The 16,946-nt window shown below is 45.0% G+C and overlaps 1 protein-coding gene across 9 annotated transcripts; it reads left to right on the top strand.

Annotated features, from left to right (window-relative positions):
- The first annotated feature begins 470 nt into the window (after window positions 1-470).
- Window positions 471-16,713, top strand: LOC102691544 (spermatogenesis-associated protein 24). Of its 9 annotated transcripts, none has more exons than XM_069195362.1 (9): window positions 472-792; window positions 1,072-1,137; window positions 1,606-1,736; window positions 2,193-2,263; window positions 3,191-3,293; window positions 3,993-4,230; window positions 5,365-5,647; window positions 6,720-6,805; window positions 9,872-16,713. In XM_069195362.1, exon 9 carries the CDS (start codon window positions 9,974-9,976, stop codon window positions 14,405-14,407), a length of 4,434 nt encoding a protein of 1,477 aa, XP_069051463.1. In that variant the 5' UTR covers window positions 472-792; window positions 1,072-1,137; window positions 1,606-1,736; window positions 2,193-2,263; window positions 3,191-3,293; window positions 3,993-4,230; window positions 5,365-5,647; window positions 6,720-6,805; window positions 9,872-9,973; the 3' UTR covers window positions 14,408-16,713. The 9 variants fall into 9 exon arrangements, 7 of the variants coding, with proteins under 7 accessions (XP_069051463.1, XP_069051462.1, XP_015205299.2 ...); XM_069195361.1 differs by adding an exon at window positions 7,721-7,943 and having other exon boundaries at window positions 5,365-6,805; XM_015349813.2 differs by lacking the exon at window positions 5,365-5,647.
- Window positions 16,714-16,946: the final 233 nt, after the last annotated feature.

Here is a 16,946-nt window from a genome sequence, read left to right as displayed (position 1 = left end):
GAAGAGGCACTTTCTGACTTTAATCTTTAAAATCTGCAATGGAAAACCCGTGCCTTTTCCTCACGAAGTGTTAAACTAATTTAGACCATGACTGCGGTAAATGCCGTTTAAATACTTCAGGCTGTGTTAGCTGCATTGCCAGAACCTTACTTGCACTCAAAACAAGAAATCCAGTGTTGCATTTTCCAGAGCACCTAGAAGGTGCAGACCACACCCCAAATGGCGAAAACTTTACTTCATCTTTTTATTTCATCCCCTCGAATCGTAAAGAGTAGGTGAATGAATAGAGCTCGTATTGTTTACCGTGCTGCAGTTACCACTTATATTAACAACCACTAAAGGATAAGAAATATCAATACAGGTGAGACGATTAGAAATGTTAGCCTGCATTTCGATATATGTATAGAGTCTCTGGGATCCTGTTATCTGTCCGGCATGCGTTTATATTCTGCCCATTACGGTTCCTGTGTTATTTCCCGACAGCCCACGCTTGCGCGAGCTTGTCGGAGCTCCGGTTTCTAGGAGACGACGCGGTTTAAACGGGGAGCCGCGGCTGCCGTTGGGGCGAGTCGGACTGGGTCAGGCCGGGCAGGGCAGGTCGCTATGCGGGGCGACGGGCCGGGTGCGAGTCGGGCAGGACAGGTCGCTATGCGGGGCGACGGGCCGGGTGCGAGTCGGGCAGGACAGGTCGCTATGCGGGGAGACGGGCCGGGTGCGAGCCGGCTGGTCTACGATCAGATGCGGGACGTCATCCAGACACAGCAGAGCGTCATCCTCGGCCTGAGGGAGAAGGTGAGGTTCAGGGCCGTCTCCAGTGAAACAGCCGTCACGACGAGATGCGTTTCGGATCGGCGATTGTATTACGCCTCCGTCGACCTGAAGAAACGAATAGCGCCCACGCTGGTCGTGGCGAATGAAACGGTTTAATTGGACACTAACAGGAGCTTCTGCTGGCATCCACGAGTGTTGGTCAGATGTGGACTTCATCGTGCACTCACCCTGTCGGCGTGTGTACGTTTCCAGGCTGGCGGACGTTACAAAGCACTTGTCTGTTTTGTCGCGTTTCCACAGATGGCAGTTCAAGGGAAGTCGATGGTACCGAAAGAGAAATACGAGGAGGTGGCTCTGGAGCTGGAGGTAACTAGGGGCTGGAGCCCTTTCTGTCCTCCATGTAGCCCTGCCAGTTCCGTGTCCCAGGCGGCGTGGTTTTTAAACGGAAACAGAAGCTTCAATACCTGCATGATGCACAAGGTGGGGGAGGAGGCTGGGCTGTGCTCTGCTGCTCTGCCTGGGGCCAGCCCTGCTCCGGACAGCTCTGAGCCCAGCGGCCCGTCCGGACCTGCTCCAGTCTGCGTGCCTGTGCAGTGCCTGGCGATCTCGGAGGACAGTGTACAAGTACACATTGTGTGTCCTGATTCTGCTGATGCCTACTAACGTGTGTGAGGACACGGGAACTGACCGACTGTCCGCGGTTACCTTGTAGAGCGAGAGACAGTGGCGTGTGAGGACACAGGAACTGACCGACTGTCCTCCTTACCTTGTAGAGCGAGAGACAGTGGCGTGTGAGGACGCGGGAACTGACCGACTGTCCGCCTTACCTTGTAGAGCGAGAGACAGTGGCGTGTGAGGACACAGGAACTGCTGGCCAGGGAGTCAGAGAAGCTGGACTTCGCTCTGGGCGAGATAGAAGTTCTCTCAAAAAACCTTCAAAGAGAAAAGGAATCTTTTGAAAAAGCGTAAACACTTGTTAACTTTGTCATAATACATAACATTTATTAGTCCTGCTCTAAACAATAAAATCCACCAAAATAAAACTGATTCCTTCAGTTGACATTAACACTGTACTCTTTAAGTATCTGAAATATATAATCTTGTATCGCACATAATCTGTCTTGCAGGTCCTGTAGCCTTTGTATTCCAAACATTAGGCCAGCTATGAAGGTTAAACTATGAAAGTGTTAATGAGAGTAAACACCCAATATTTCACTTGCTGTCTACCAGCCTTGCCTTAGACTTACCTTAACTGTTTACTGGTTTTGTAATGACATTTTATCACATCTTTAACTGATATTTGTGCAAATAATTGTCAGATATGTCAATTAAACTATTATTTGTAAAGATGCGTAGAGGCTTTTAATGCAAAATCATAAAAAACATACATAAATGTTTTTTTCCATCTTTTTTTCACCCAGGCTTGCCAGTATGAAGAACAGAGCACTGAAAGAGTCAGCAAAAAATGAAAAAATGAAAAGCAAGTGTAGTCGTAAGTTTTCATTTCCTTAAAATCTTTTTAATGTTTGCAGTCAGATGCTTTACAAACAGGAGCCACCATTTACTGAGTTCTCACTTTTCGGCCCAAGGATATTTACTGTTACATGATTTTAGATAGATTACTTAATTCATAGATAATTTATTTAATTAAACATTACATAGAATTTATTTATTTATGTTAAATAAGGTTATATTAATCTTTTAATACTATTTTCATGATGATCTAATAATGTTTTACATCTGAAATATAGAAGAATTCAGACCATCCTAAGGGACACACAAACTCTGCAGTCACTGTAATCTTCTTTCTGGTCAGCTGCCTGTAGATGGAGCTGTCTGCTCTCGGCTGTAGCACTTCCTGATGTTTTAGTCCAAAGCCCTCACATCTCCTAAATGGGTGGGGAATGGCCATTTGATTTTTCCCATTACAAGTGTATTTGAATGGGCGTGAGCCATGTAGTCCATACTAGATACCTGTCATCGTCACTCAGCCAGTACGCAGTCCAGCACGGGCTCTGTATGAGTGGAACAGGACAGGAATGAGTGGCAGCTCGTTACCGAATGGTAGTGCAGAATGCTCCCATGGTCTCCAGCCGTTACTTCTGCCTTCACGTTTATTTGGCCAAATCACCTTTGATTTAAAGGTACAGATATTAATTTCAGAGTTTCTGGGAGAAACTGCCTGGATGATTTTAACATGAGATGGCAAGGATAAATGCAACAATATTTTATGCTGTAAAAACCATGTAATTCCAAAGATATTTCCTAATATTTTGTTGGTAACACTACTGATTTTTAGTTATTAAATAATTGGAAACCAGTCTGCTGGCAACTGTGCTTGTTGTTTTTCAGGTCTGTGCAGCAGAGTTAGTGATGTCTGTAGTGCAGGCTATAAAGTTAACTGATGTTTTTCTTTCAGATTTTGAATCCTCTGTTCTAATGCACCAGGCCATTTTGAAAGCAAAAGATGACCAAATCAGAGAACTCCAGAGGAAATTAGAAAAACAAAAAAACACTTTTAAGTAGGTACATTTAATACTCCCTGTATGTATAGGAAGTCAGTTGCCTTTTCCTTTATTAGATTCACGTCACAGTGTGTTACCAGCCAGTTTATTGAGAGAGTTGAAAGCCAGACAAGTAAAGGGCTATTTTTCCTTTGCCCCAAGAATGAGAAAAAACAGCTTTTGTAAAATCAAATTATTGGTCTAAGCATCCCACCTCCTCATCATCAAAGATGATCTGTCCTTATTTCACCCCAGACTAAAAATGGTCTAGACAGAAAAGCAAAGATACTTGCTTGTTACAATTAGAAGAATCAGAGTGAAGTGTTGGTCTACTCTAGGTATTACTTTAGCAAGTGTATGCATTTCCATAGTGAGCATGGTAGCATTCAGGTCCTCCTGGACTTTGATGGCTTTCTGCATGGAGTCTGAAGGCTCCAGGTTCTTACCAGTGACGTGCAGGTAGATTTGATTGGCTGTTATGAATTTGTTTCCTTGTAGTTTGATTCCTGGTTCCACTGAGGAAGGTGGCATGAGTAGAGTGTCTGGTTCTTCTCCCATTGCAGCCAGTTCTAGTAAAGAGACTACAGTGACAGACCCATACACAGAGCCTACTACTGAGCCACTGAATGCTCTCATGGGGTTTTGCAATAGCAGGTTCTCTTGCTTGTTTGGGGTTTTGCTTACCCAGTCTTAGTCTTATCTTACTTATTCTATCAGAGTCCAGCTGAGGGACCTTGAGATACAAAAACAGCAAGAAGCCTACATAGCCCGAGAGCTTCTGAAGAAGAGCAGAAGCAGGACCCGTCACCCACAGCCTTGTCCTACATGAGTGTCAAATCTGGAGGACTAACGCTGGGTCGTACAGTCTTCAGGGTCTCCACTACGCCACTAACAGCCCTGGCACTACAGGGCCTGAGCAAAACCTGGACCCATGCTGTGGACCCTAGAAGCAAAGGTCTGTATCTTAGGAGACTGATGACTACTAGTCGAAGTGTTTTTCTTGTTCAATTTAGAATTTCCTTATTCTTAAACCTGTTGACTGTCTCATCAGTAAACACACTCCGCTCATCATCATTGAGAGATTTTGTGGCAGCAAGGAACAAGCTACACAGCCAGTTTGTTGAAGCATGCCTGCCTTCTTTCAAAAATGGATTCTCGTTTCCACTGGCTACTAGCAATCAAGCAGGCTAGATGGGCCAAATGACCGTCTCTCATTTGTAACCTTTATAACACATGAGAACATTTGATGTGTTATAGTTCATTTGAATAATTAATAAGTGCAAAGGAAATGTATTTTTTTACTGTAAACAATGCTTGTGCTGTTGCTTATACTGTGTATTGTAAGTCAAGTATATAGGCTTTTTGATTACTTGTTTGTTAATAAATGTTAGCATCTCTTCTGTTTTTTAATTCTTAAAACAGAGACATATGTTTACTGAACCTTGCTGAATTGCTACCACATATTCATATATAGTGTGAAGGTATCACATTGCACATATAATAAGATGTAGAGGTGGTTTCATTCAATCTAGGAATTCTGTAAGGGGTTTTCTGAAATTTAGGAATGAGTGTTTAAAAAACATTGCCATAGTTATCCATTAACAGAAAACCAAGTCCTTATTTATAAATGCAGAGCTCAAGAGCTAGATTAGTGCTTGGCATTAATGAGTAATCACAGTTAACTCAAAAGAGCTAAAAAAATTAGAATGTTAATCAATCCAAACTCTAGTGTTTTGCAACATTTAGTTATTTTCTGAAGTTTTGTGTTTTATGATCAGTATGACATGTAGAACTCGTTGTAGCTTTAATAGGTTGTAGAGGCATGTATCACCAGGTCTCGAGCAGATCATTTTATCACTGTGTCTCTTAAATCCTTACTATGAAGGAATTGAATTATCTGGGAGAGTTCTGCAAGGGCATTAACTTCATTGTATTTTCTGATGTACTGTCATACAGTCATTTGTCATGTGTCTACACATTCCTGTGATGTTTAAAGAAAGCTACTGAACTTCTTCACAATGAACAGTGTTTGTTCCTCTTGTTTGTTACCTTTCTTAAGTAAAGTAGTTGCTTACAAACATTTTTTTAGAGAATTCCTGGTGACCGTAGGTTGCCACCGTTTTCCTGTGTACAAGGGCAACTGCTACATTCCCTGCAGGCTCCAGGCACATATCGCATAGTAGGAGTGGTTTGCATTCTTTCAACCCAGATGAGTTGACTCATCTCCCTTAAAGTTAACCCTTTCGGGACTGACTTGAAAATAAATAAAAGAGGCACACCTCGGAACATGTAATAGGTTCATTCCATGCTGAAAAAAGAAGAAAGAAAACACAACGTTTCGGCCGTGGAGCCTTCTTCATGTGTGTTCCCAAGTATGTATTTTAGTAACTGTGTCACTTTTATTTAAAACAGGATTAATAAATTACTTTTGTCTCCATGCAGTTTCCACACATTGCTTGTTAATAATAAAAATGATTTTGCGGCTTAATTTAGTTGTTTTACAGCCAACCAAAACCAGTCAATTACACTTGATTCTATGATTGTCCTTTAGCTGTTTGAGAGAGATCTCGAATATAACTGTCACTCAGGGTGGGATGAGTCAGTGTCAAAGGAGCCTGTGTAAACACATTGATCTCTGTGTGAGCCAAAACATACAGACACACTTGGTGGTTGTAAATTGAATGGGTGTATTGTAAAAACAGTAAATACTAAGCTAGAGGAATGCATTTCTTTCAACACAATGAAATATTTTTATTGTGTTTCAAATTAACAGTGGTTGTGAGGATGATCATATTTGCCTAAGCTGTTATCTTTTAACTATATAAAAGGACTTGGCGTTAGGTACCTGGCGTTACTGCCTGTAATGTATTTGCCTCATTCCTGTCTCTGTCTTGTCATTAATGTTTGATTTACAAAACATTTAACAAATGTTTCGGTATATCAAAATGGTCTTTAATTCAGTTGTTTTTTAGTGAGTGCAATATCAATGTTTTTTGTCTGTAAACCACGGGGAGAGACAGGGATTCAACATGAAGGTTTTGGTCCATGCCTGGAGCGGTCTGTTTGCAGGCGAGAGGCAGTCTCTCTAATGAGCCAGACATTTTGTTCTCCTTCTCTCCAGCAACAGCACTGTTTTAAATTTAGCACAGCCCTGTGACTCTCCTGGCTTGGCATATCAGATTCCTCTCGGATGCTTCTGTCCAGATTGGTTTAGCACCTGCTGCTAACTATAACTAAGTTTGAACCATACAGACTGGATGCTGACTGTGATACCACATAAGTGTCCAAGAACATCAGGCAGAAGACAATCTGAATTAAAGAGTTCTGATCAGCCATCCCTTGATCAGGAAACTGCCTGTCTCTTCATGTAAAAGCTGTAAAGGTACTTTAAATTGAGGCTAATTTCTCCCTGCTTTTCACTGAAATGGACTTCTTGATCTGCAGCAAGAATGAGATTCAATAGCACTGGACAGCGCCTGTGGATTCTGCTGGGTTTTCGACCCACGTGATCCAGTCTACTATACCTGAAGGTAACACTAGATTCAGTTCTCAAATTTTAAAGCTTTCACTTGACACAGCATGCTCAAGCCCATTCACTGCAGGTGATATTGTGGCAATAAAAGACCAGAATGCCGTACTAGGCTAACGAACTTGATCTTGGATTCACTTAAAATGATATTTCTCAGGACTGTTTACTGCCGTAGAGCCCTTTTTCTTGCTTTAAATTTAAAAGCAAGTAAATATGAATGGTGCATCTAAAGGAGAATGGTGTTACTTGTTATACAGACTGGATGCTGACTATGTGGATTCTGAATGGGTTATTCATGTATGGTAACATTACATGCAGTTTAGATAAAATAATCAAGCATTGTAATTAAGTAAATTACATAAGTAAATCTGTTTAATAGTCACTTAAATACTGCCCGCAAGACATTAGTAACAGTCTGCTAAGGTTCAAAAGTAATCTTGATATTTGAGGTGAACTAAGCTTAATTAATGATAATGTTTCTTTATTAGCCCTATACAATTTCTTGCATTAGGAATGCGTCTTTTCGCATACCCCAGCTTTTTCTCCAGGGAGACAGACACAGAGACAGGGAGAGAAGCTTGGGGTCAGAGCGCAGGGTCTGCCATTGTACGGCGCCCCTGGAGCAGTTGGGGTTAAGGGCCTTGCTCAGGGGCCCAACGGAGTAGGATTCCTCTGCCGGCCGCGGGATTTGAACCGGCAACCTTCCGGTCACAGACGCAGATCCTTAGCCACAGAGCCACGAAGCAGTACTGTATATTGAGAAGTATATTTACGATATAACTTGAGTTCTGTAACAAAATTCACTACAGTTCAATTGAAAAAATAATAATTTCAATGAGCAATAATCATTTTAATAAAATATTAAATCAAATTGGTTATTTCCTATCATCGATAAACTGTTAATGATTGTCTTTAGGAAAATGGACTAAAGTAAAATCCCAGGCTCACTCCAACAAAGACACTGTAAATCCAAGCTGTCTACAGACAAGCTGGGACTTTTACTGGAATGGAGTTTGTCAAAGGTGATGGGGATCAGCAGGCAGGGGTTCCAGTGTCCGCCCAAAGCCCTGAGCCCTGCGGCCCTCTTCCTACTGAACGCTGTTCACCTGCACACTCACTGCTGGACACGTAGACAGAAGGTCAGCTTTTTCCAAAATACTGAGGGAGGGGAAAATGGATACTATCTGACTTGTTTGAATTGAAGAGGAATCCTTCAAAATGAACCTAATTTATACTTTTTTTTTTCAAAGTAATGGTAGGAAAATTAGTTGTTTTAAATTCACTTCCCTAAAATAAACCCTTCTATACCCACCAAATGTTGATACACTAATACTTGCTGTTGATAAACTCCTATAGTTATTTCTGCTGTCTTTCGTACACATCTGTCATAATAAAACAGGGAGGACTATAAAACTGGCATCTCCAGTTGTATTTGTGTTATAATTTTATTGTATAGATTTGTTTAGACATTTTACTACTTTCCAGGTACAGTATATAGTCCACTTTCCCTCTTCAGGCTAAGTAATGGCATGAACAGATACATTGAATAATTATTTGACAGGCCATTTTGCTGTCCTATTTTTCAATATATTACAGTGACACCAAATCCTATTCCATCAAATCAGGCTTTAATTTTAATGCATGTGGGCATTGAACAGCTAAACTCCTCTGTGAGGAGCTCTACAGCTGTAAGGACAGGCACAAGTGTGACTTGTTTTGCCAAAACCATTCTCTTCCAGGTTGACACTGACAATCTCAAAGTGAATTTTAAAATTCATTGTCTTTATTAGTGAAATTTCTGCATTTGGTCAAGAGAGTAGTTCTGGGAGATGATGTGACAGGCAGTGTGCTGGTCAGAAGAGATCTCAGGCTGTATCACTCTGGGTGACTCACTGTAGGTGAACAGCACAGTGCCTGTCCTAGGGCATGGTCCTTTGAGACCCGGAATTTGTCAAATAATTTAACATTTGTTAAAAAGCATAATGGTAATTACACAGCAGACTGTTATAAGAGGGTGGTGTTGGGAGCAGTAGGGTATACTCACCATCAGCCTGACATATTAGCCACACATACAGACACAGACTTGGGCTGAATCACAGATAGAAAACACAGCAGCACCTCCAACTGCAAATTCCACATGTGTCTCTTGACAGCAGCTTCCTGTTTTCCAGCGGCCTCTGCTTATACTCTTTGGAAAGCCTCTGGTCAGTCGGGGGTTAGCAGCTGGACGGAGGGTCGTGGCTACAGCTGTGTCTGAAGTTCAGGGCCAGAATGCTGTAACAGTGATCCAGACAACAGGCTCAGCAGGAGTTCCCCTCTTGAAATCTGACAAAGGCTGCAAATATTGCAAAACAAAATTCTTTGCCAAGATTTTAATCCCCGTTAGTGGATAATACTAGTCAGGATTTTGCCATCTGGACATGAGAGAATGTTGTGGGTGAGGCTCCTCTGTGACCAGCCCTCAGAGTGGGTGGTCCTTGCCGGCCTGGGTTGAGGAGCTGTGCTGTGTTGTGGGTGGACAGGGTTCACCTTACATTTGCTATTACATTGAAGCTGCTTCATGCACTGCCAGGTGTGCTCTACTAATTTAGGAAATATAAAAGAGCTCATTGCAGATGTATACTTATTATAAAATACTAGGGACTACCAGCCAGGTGAACAAACTGTCTCCCAAAAAAGCAATAATTTACTATTAGGTATCGAAGTAAATACCTTCCTGGTTAATAAGAAATTGGAGGGGGCAATATTAGAGGTAATGTATTACATTACATTGTAAATATTTACAGATTACAAAGATCACCATCAACTGAATACTTTAAAAGGTTTGCCCCCAATTTTATGTTCATTTTAAAATCCCTTACACAAGTAATTTGAATAATGGGACTACAGTGAAGAAAAATGAATAGTATTATGTTCTCTGGTCTCTCTATGAATATATTTTTATCAAACTTTCAGCCAGGCAGATGAGGCTTTCTTGCCATGATGTGGCAAAAAACACATCAGGGCACTGAAATATCTGTAAGGTAATACCAGGCTTACATCTTTCTTTTCTCATTTGTTTTCACAGGTCAAAGTCGTGCTCCTGTGCCCCATAGCAGGAGAAAACACTCGCAAGTTTGCCTAAATGCCTGTTTTATCAGCTTTATTCAGATCAGTATGACAAAAAAACATGTCTTCTGAAGAAGAAAACCTCCATGTTCTTAGGAGAACAAATGGAGACCCCAGCATTCAAAATCACGATGAAAATATGACCGAGTTGTTCTTATGCGATGCAGTGCGCAATAGAAGCAAGCAGCACTCTATTACAGAAAGGACTTCACTCTGCGATATTTTTGGTGATGACAGCGACGCCCCTGTGTTTTTAAGTAGCAACATGTCCAGTAAGAGAGACTCCGCCGAAGGCTCGAAGATCGACGATGCAGTCTGCGACTCCTCGGGCTCGTACCATACGGCCTTGTGCTCGGAGGCTGCAGAGCCTTCAAGCGACTCGAGCGAGAACTTCGAGGATTCCAAAGAGGACCTGTCGCCCGAGCAAACGGACTCGGAGCACGGGGTCGCCCCCGAAAGCCACATCTCACAGCGCGGGCACGCGGCCAAGAAGATCGCGCTCACGGCCGGAGTTAATCGCCCCACAGTAATGCCCCGCAGCCCCGGACAGCTGGCCACGCAGGACAGCAGTGAAGTACAGAACACAGGTCCGATTCCTGAGCCAGAGTGGCGGAAAGAGGGTGAAGTGAGTGTGGCAGTAGGGGGACACCCCTCTCTGAGAGTGGCCTCCACTGAGCCGGTCCTCATTAGCTCAAGGTCCGTCGGCAGACGCAGCGAAAGTGATCCCACTGTGGGGGGGGGCAGCTGCGGCACCACTTGCAAGGAGCAACAGGTTCAGCTGTCACTCACGGCCAAGAATAGAAAAGGGCCTGCGAGTTCCAGCACAGTGCTTACAGACAGAGAGCCCCTGCTGGGAATGCCAGGGCGCTGTTGTTCAGAGTGTCCGTTCAGTCCGCAGCGGCAGAAGCCGAAAGAACAGCCAGGAAGTGCAAGGAAGCAGAGCAGCCACAGTCCGTCCGCGGCAACCCACCAAACCAGAGACTGCGCCAGCGAGGCGTCCAGCATGGGCAGTGAGCTGGATGAAGCAGACAACGAGGTGAAGTGGTTCACCGACCTGGCCTTCAAGAGCTTGTCCAGCCCTCAAGTCGACTACCTTGACATCTACAACTCCAGCTACAGGTCTTCCGCCAACGCGTCGCGGCCCTCGACGGGGGAGAGCTGCGGGGCTAATGTGTGGTCAGCGTACGCTGACCTGCGCGGCTCGTCCAGAACAGATGGCAATGATGTCATTGCGCCAGACAGCAAGGAGCCCGCTGAGCAGTTTGAGATGGGAAATTTTGAATGCGAGGATGTGGCTCTTGAAAGCAAAGATGAGCTAAAAAGAGGCAAAAGGACTGTGCCCAAACGTCAAATCCAGCTCAAGAGACGCGACACCAGCGAGTCGAGAGCAAGTGAGTCCAGCGAAAGCGAATGTAAACCCACGCACAGGAGCTCTGAGAGGCGTACGCAGGACATTCTGCTACGCCAGCATAGCACACCGGCTGCCATTCAAGATGGGTATCACAAAACCGAGGATGTTACGATCCGACAGGACAACAAAAAGAAACTGCAGAAGTCTGTCTCACTGGATGAGACGTCTAGTAAAACTAAATTTGCATCTTGCCTCATAAAAAATGTGTTGTCTAAGAAGATGCTGTACGAACACAAACTGAAACAGCTTCAGAGGACTGTTCGGGATGGGCAGCCACCAGTCACGGTTACTGCTTCACCCGGCCGTGACAAAGGTCTGGAACGCTGCAGGGAGACTCCAAAGAACGAAATTTCAGATCTTTGCTTTACTTCAGGGGTCAAGTCAGACTGCAGCCTTTCTTCAGAAGAGCTGTCACTGGAGCCTCTGCTGCCTGGCAAATTGGAGTTAAGCAATCAGAATGTGACTGATACCAGCAACATAATACTTAACACCACGGTGAGTGCAAAAACGCACCAGAAGCCATGTTGCAAATACAGCTTCAATGCTTTTGAGAACTGTGTGGAAGGAGCTGCCAATACGAAAAGCAGCAACGGGAAGCAAGGGAAAAGGTCAGAACTGGTTATACCCTGTGAGAAGAGGAAGGCATGCACAGATGAAGGGATCATGAAAGACGAATCGGAGCACAATGCCAGCGACAATCCTGGGCAGCAATGGCGTGACTCAGCAAGTTCCAGCACGACAGGCAGGGTGGATGTTATAAGTACCGCTCGACCCACACGCAGCAAGTCGGGAAGGACAGACAAAGAAGAGCAGCATCCTGTGAACACAGAAAAGTGTCAACAGCAGGATCCAAGAGCCATATTTAAGTCTGAAGCCCCAGAGATAACTCTAAAACCCAACACAAACGACAAGGTTCGGACTACCTTGAGAGTTGCCTGTCTGTCTCCCGACAAAGAAACCGGAAAAGTGGGGAATGGAGAGTCATTACGTCCAGTGAGTACACCTGGAGTAGACCAAGAGAAAAACAAAGAAAGTGACCTGGTGGAAACTACCTCACATAATAAAGGAAAAACTCTGATTCACAAGGTGAGAGATGTGAGGAAGCTTGTGAAAAATACTTACAATTTGTCGTTTAAGGCGCCAGCTGCCCCACCTCAAGAAAGTCAGCTGCCAGAGCCAGAAGAAGCCCTCTTCCTGCCTGCTGGTCCACCACCAGTGTTAATAGAGTGCAAATCCATCAGCAGACCAGAAAGCAAGGCAGATGACAGCCACAGTGTTACAAAGAAGGAGGAGAAAACAACATGCGTGTCTCCAGTGGTGCAAACCAGGGAAAACGTTTCTATTTCCGTGAGTCCCAAGACCAGTAAAATCGAGAGCATCTTACTCAAAGACATGCGTAAGACACCTGATAAAACCTCCGTTACAAAGACCACAGGTCTGAGAGAAACGCCTGTGAAGATGCTAGACAGTGATGGAGATAAGAATTCAGAACTGACATTGGGAGGGATTAGGAACCCAGAGCTCAGCGACACAAGCATTGATCCTCCCAGTAGAGAAAGGGAAATATCCACATTGCTCGTCCTGAAAGATGGACCAGAGGAGACACCAGCTGCAGGCTGCCTTCCAAGCAGCAGCAGCCATTCAGTTTCTATGATCTTGAAAGAGAAAGGATTCCAGGCTGACATAGGAGTCTGCGAAACCTCCAGTGAGGACAGTAATTCTGCTCCCAAGCATGTCAACACTCTGGAAGTGCCATTGCAAACATGCGTTCTCAAGAGTACAGGCTTAGAGTCAGGAAGAATGGAGACCCCAGCTGAAGCAGACCTCCCCCTGCCACAGAGTCAAACCCTAGCTGACCTCCTGCCACCAGAGTGTCAGGCTGCAGCATCGGATGCCAGCAAAGAGCAACTGACTGATGAATGCAGCCATAAATCCACACAGGATTCCATCTTGCAGCCAGAAAGTCGCAGCTATGGAGAATTCAGTCAAGATCTTTATGCTTCAGACGACCCTCCTAGTTATGATGAAAGGGAGAGTTTCAGCCGGCTTCTTGCAACAGATCTGCCACCCGGGAAGCCAGACAAGTATTGCCCTGCTCCTCCCAAGTGTTCATGTTCTGTTGCGACACAGAAAAGCCCAGCTCCACTGCCGAGTCCCCCAGCCCCCTCTCCTGCTAGTGCCTGGTGCGACAGTGAAACACCAGAATCCCAGCAGGCGATGACATCCCAAACGCAAAGAACAGACACAAGTGCTCTGAATCACCCGGCGTTTCCTCTCCAGGCGGGGCAGATGAAGTCTGTGCCTCCAGCTCCACTTCACCCTCCTTCAGCTGCCTCTTTCTTTCCAGTGCAACTGGAGTCTGAAGAGAGGCGGGCGAGTCAGAGGCCAGGCCACAGCGTGACCCGTCATAAATCGCCACAGCCTTCGCATCCCGCCGGTGGAAGTCCTCTCCACCAGCCCCCGAAAACGGCCCAGGAGACAAGGCAGCAACTCCTGTGCAGCCCCAGGGGCTTCCTGTCTCCATTCGCTGCCGAGTGTGGGAGTGAAGGCCTCCCGTATCCTGGGAACGTCGCCAGCTCCGCCGTGCCCTGCTTCCAGTACAATCAGAGTCCGAGAAAAGTGCTGCTCGACCCTGAAACCGGGAAATACTTCTACATTGACATGCCTGTCCAACCACTGCGCAAAATGTTGTACGATCCTGAAACAGGACAGTATGTGGAGGTGCTGATACCCCAGCAAGCTCTGTCGCACAGCGGGGTGTACCAGAACCCAGCCTCCCCTTATTCTTCATTTATGAACCCAGGAATGTACAGCTCACCTTACATGCCTTATTCTGGGCTGCCGATGCCTTCTCACCCAGCTTTGCCGCCAGGTCACCCTGACCTGCCGGGCAGCACCCCACATGGCAGTGCAGCCAGCCAGAACCTGAAGCCAGAGGTGCCGAGCAACCAGCCCACAGAGCAGAACTACCTGGAGAGCATGTACTACATTCCCACAGGAATGACCGCAAGCCCCAACCCTTCACTGCCAGAACTGCACCTGAAACGTCCTCCTAGCTCTTCGGGTGGTATAAGAAGATCCTGAAATGTATTGTCAGTAGAAGTGCACAGCATTGAAGAATAGGTGGGCTACAAAGTTTGTCCATCATGGTCCCAAGTGTGAGTTTTACTGTTTTGTTTCATTTTAAATATAACTTATACATTTATAATTTTTGTATAAATTTCTTGCCGTAGACTATTTCTGAATACATCTGGGTTGGCTTGTCAAATCCTGTATTACTGCGATCACAAAGCTGCATACGGAGCTCAAGAGCTCAAGGCATCAGGTATTATTTCAGAATCAGGAAATAACGGTAGTTGCTTATTAAGAAAAATATTAGCAAAAAAACATTTTACAAGACAAATTAAAGAATTTACAGATTTAATAGTTGGTTTATGACCTCATTTCCAAACTGTGGAAAAGAACAGGGTCCAGATTCAGATCTAAGCATGGCTGAGCATGTAGCAGTTACATGATAGTTTTAATGTTGATCTTTTGCTCAGACGTTACAGTGTGTCCTTTTTTGAATAGGTAATCCTCAGCAAGTGATAATGTGATAAAAACCATCAATAGGCAATAGCATTTTACTAATAAATGAAAAAGGAGTTTCTTTTCAGAAATGCTGGCCATTCTACCAAAAAAAAAACACTACTATTAATAGATCATAAGAACTGTATTACTGATAACACAACAAAAGGATTTCCCCACTGTACAGTACCTATCTCATTTCTCTGTACTTACTTTCTGATATTTCATAGATTGTGCTAGCCGGGGACTGTGTGGTCTTGTGGCAGAGGAAAAGAGACCGTTGTTATCCTGAACAAGTTACCAGGCATTCTAGTGCTGCATTCTTCACACGAGCTATAAAAGCAGTCTTCTTGGAAACGTCTCAGCAGCGGGGGCTAGCGGTGAATAATTCACCCCCAAGCCTGTAAGGGTCAGAGAGCTCTGCTCGAGCGCACTGTCCTCAGAGACAGCTGAGGCCTGGCAGGGGGAGTCAGTGAAAGGGCTGTGTTACTTTCACAGCTCGGTGACAGAAAATACCAGTTGGGGGTTGAAGTCTGTTCCAGGCTTCCAGTCCAGTACAGTTGGGACAAACTGCCTCTTTCAAATCAGTTATATACTCAGTTTGACCTCTGGTAGGGCTTTGTTAATCTCTCAAAATGTTATTACTTCTTGATCTGTAGGTATCTGTTGCTTTGTTGTGTTTTACGGAGCTTGTTCTGTTCTGTTTGACTTCATCATTAGCAGAATGTCTGGACTGAAAGTCAGAGAGTGAAAGCATGTGTGAACACGTTAGTGGTGAAAAAAGTGTTTGAAGGGTTCAGTCATGTGGGAGAGTGTTTAAAATGCTGTAGCAGTCGCTGCCCTTACGACTGTCATTGATGGGGTCACCATGTGAAAGCTGTTGGAACTCAATTCACAAAGCAGCTGTTCCTTTTCAAGTAATTTCTAACCTAATGAAAAACCTCTCCAGATTGCAGCCTCAATGTGCATTGGATTAGACTGTATCTTTCTCTTTCACATTATTTAGTTCAGATGTGGTTTAAAAACATGTCCCGCTGTAGACAGTGCTACAATGACAGAACATTTGTGCTGATCAGCACGTCTGTAATGGTCCTTTCTTACTGCAACAGCGAAGGCGTTCGCACTCATAAAGACCACCTGCACTGTTCCACAGCTCTTTCAGCTGTAACCTCGTAGGCATTTCAATTCTTCTTCGGGTGCAGTAGACAAGACCTCGAATCGAGGGCCGTGCGGTCACGTAGAATGTATGAATCAGAATGGATAGGGTACAGGACTGGGCACTCTGGGAACACTGGGGGGTTGTGGAACAAGGGATGTGGGATGGGCCACACCACAGTGAAACCTTCCACACTCCCTTGCCAAAGTATTCGGAGCCTGACATGACACCACCAGCGCTGGCGGACCCAGAGCGGGGCTGGTCGGGCTGGAGAGGGCAGCTGCCTCCTGCTCCCCAGCCCGAGCACACAGGGCCTGCCGGCTGGGTGACTGGGATCTCCAGAGAAGAAATAACCTGCACACGTTGTGACTGAGATGTCATTGACTTTAAGAACAAGGAGAAACGCCGTTTTGTTAGGTGTGTTTAGGAAAGTAATACAGAATCCCAAACCAAGTCCGCTCAAATGCTTCATCACATGCTCAGATGCTTACCTTGGTCAGATTCTGATTCACAGACTACAGAGAAGGCACTCGTCCCGGAGTGGAAGGATTGTTAAGTTATTTTTATCTGACAGTAGCAACTGTAAAAGCAGCTTCTCTCTGACGCCTGTGTCTCCTGGGGCACCTCTAGTGTACACATGTAATAAAGACACCATATGTGTTTCCTCGACTGTTGTTGGTGTCATTTTTCAAATGGCTGAAGATGTGCTCGCCCTTTTCTGAACACAGTCACCTCACCGTGTGTACTGTAACAACAGCAGGTTACGTCACAGGGCTTGAATTCAGTGTTTAAAGTCTGGGCAGGGTGCGAGCTTGTGTTGAGCCCAGGCTGCCTCCGCCACTCTTCTGCACAGCTTCTCCAGCAGCTGTGAGCCTGGAGGCTGCCCTGGAGAAACACCAC

The sequence above is a fragment of the Lepisosteus oculatus genome, chromosome 11 (genome assembly GCF_040954835.1).
Source record: "Lepisosteus oculatus isolate fLepOcu1 chromosome 11, fLepOcu1.hap2, whole genome shotgun sequence".
NCBI lineage: Eukaryota > Metazoa > Chordata > Actinopteri > Semionotiformes > Lepisosteidae > Lepisosteus > Lepisosteus oculatus.
The sequence above is the reverse complement of the archived record's forward strand: the minus strand, read 5'-3'. Positions and strand labels throughout refer to the sequence as shown.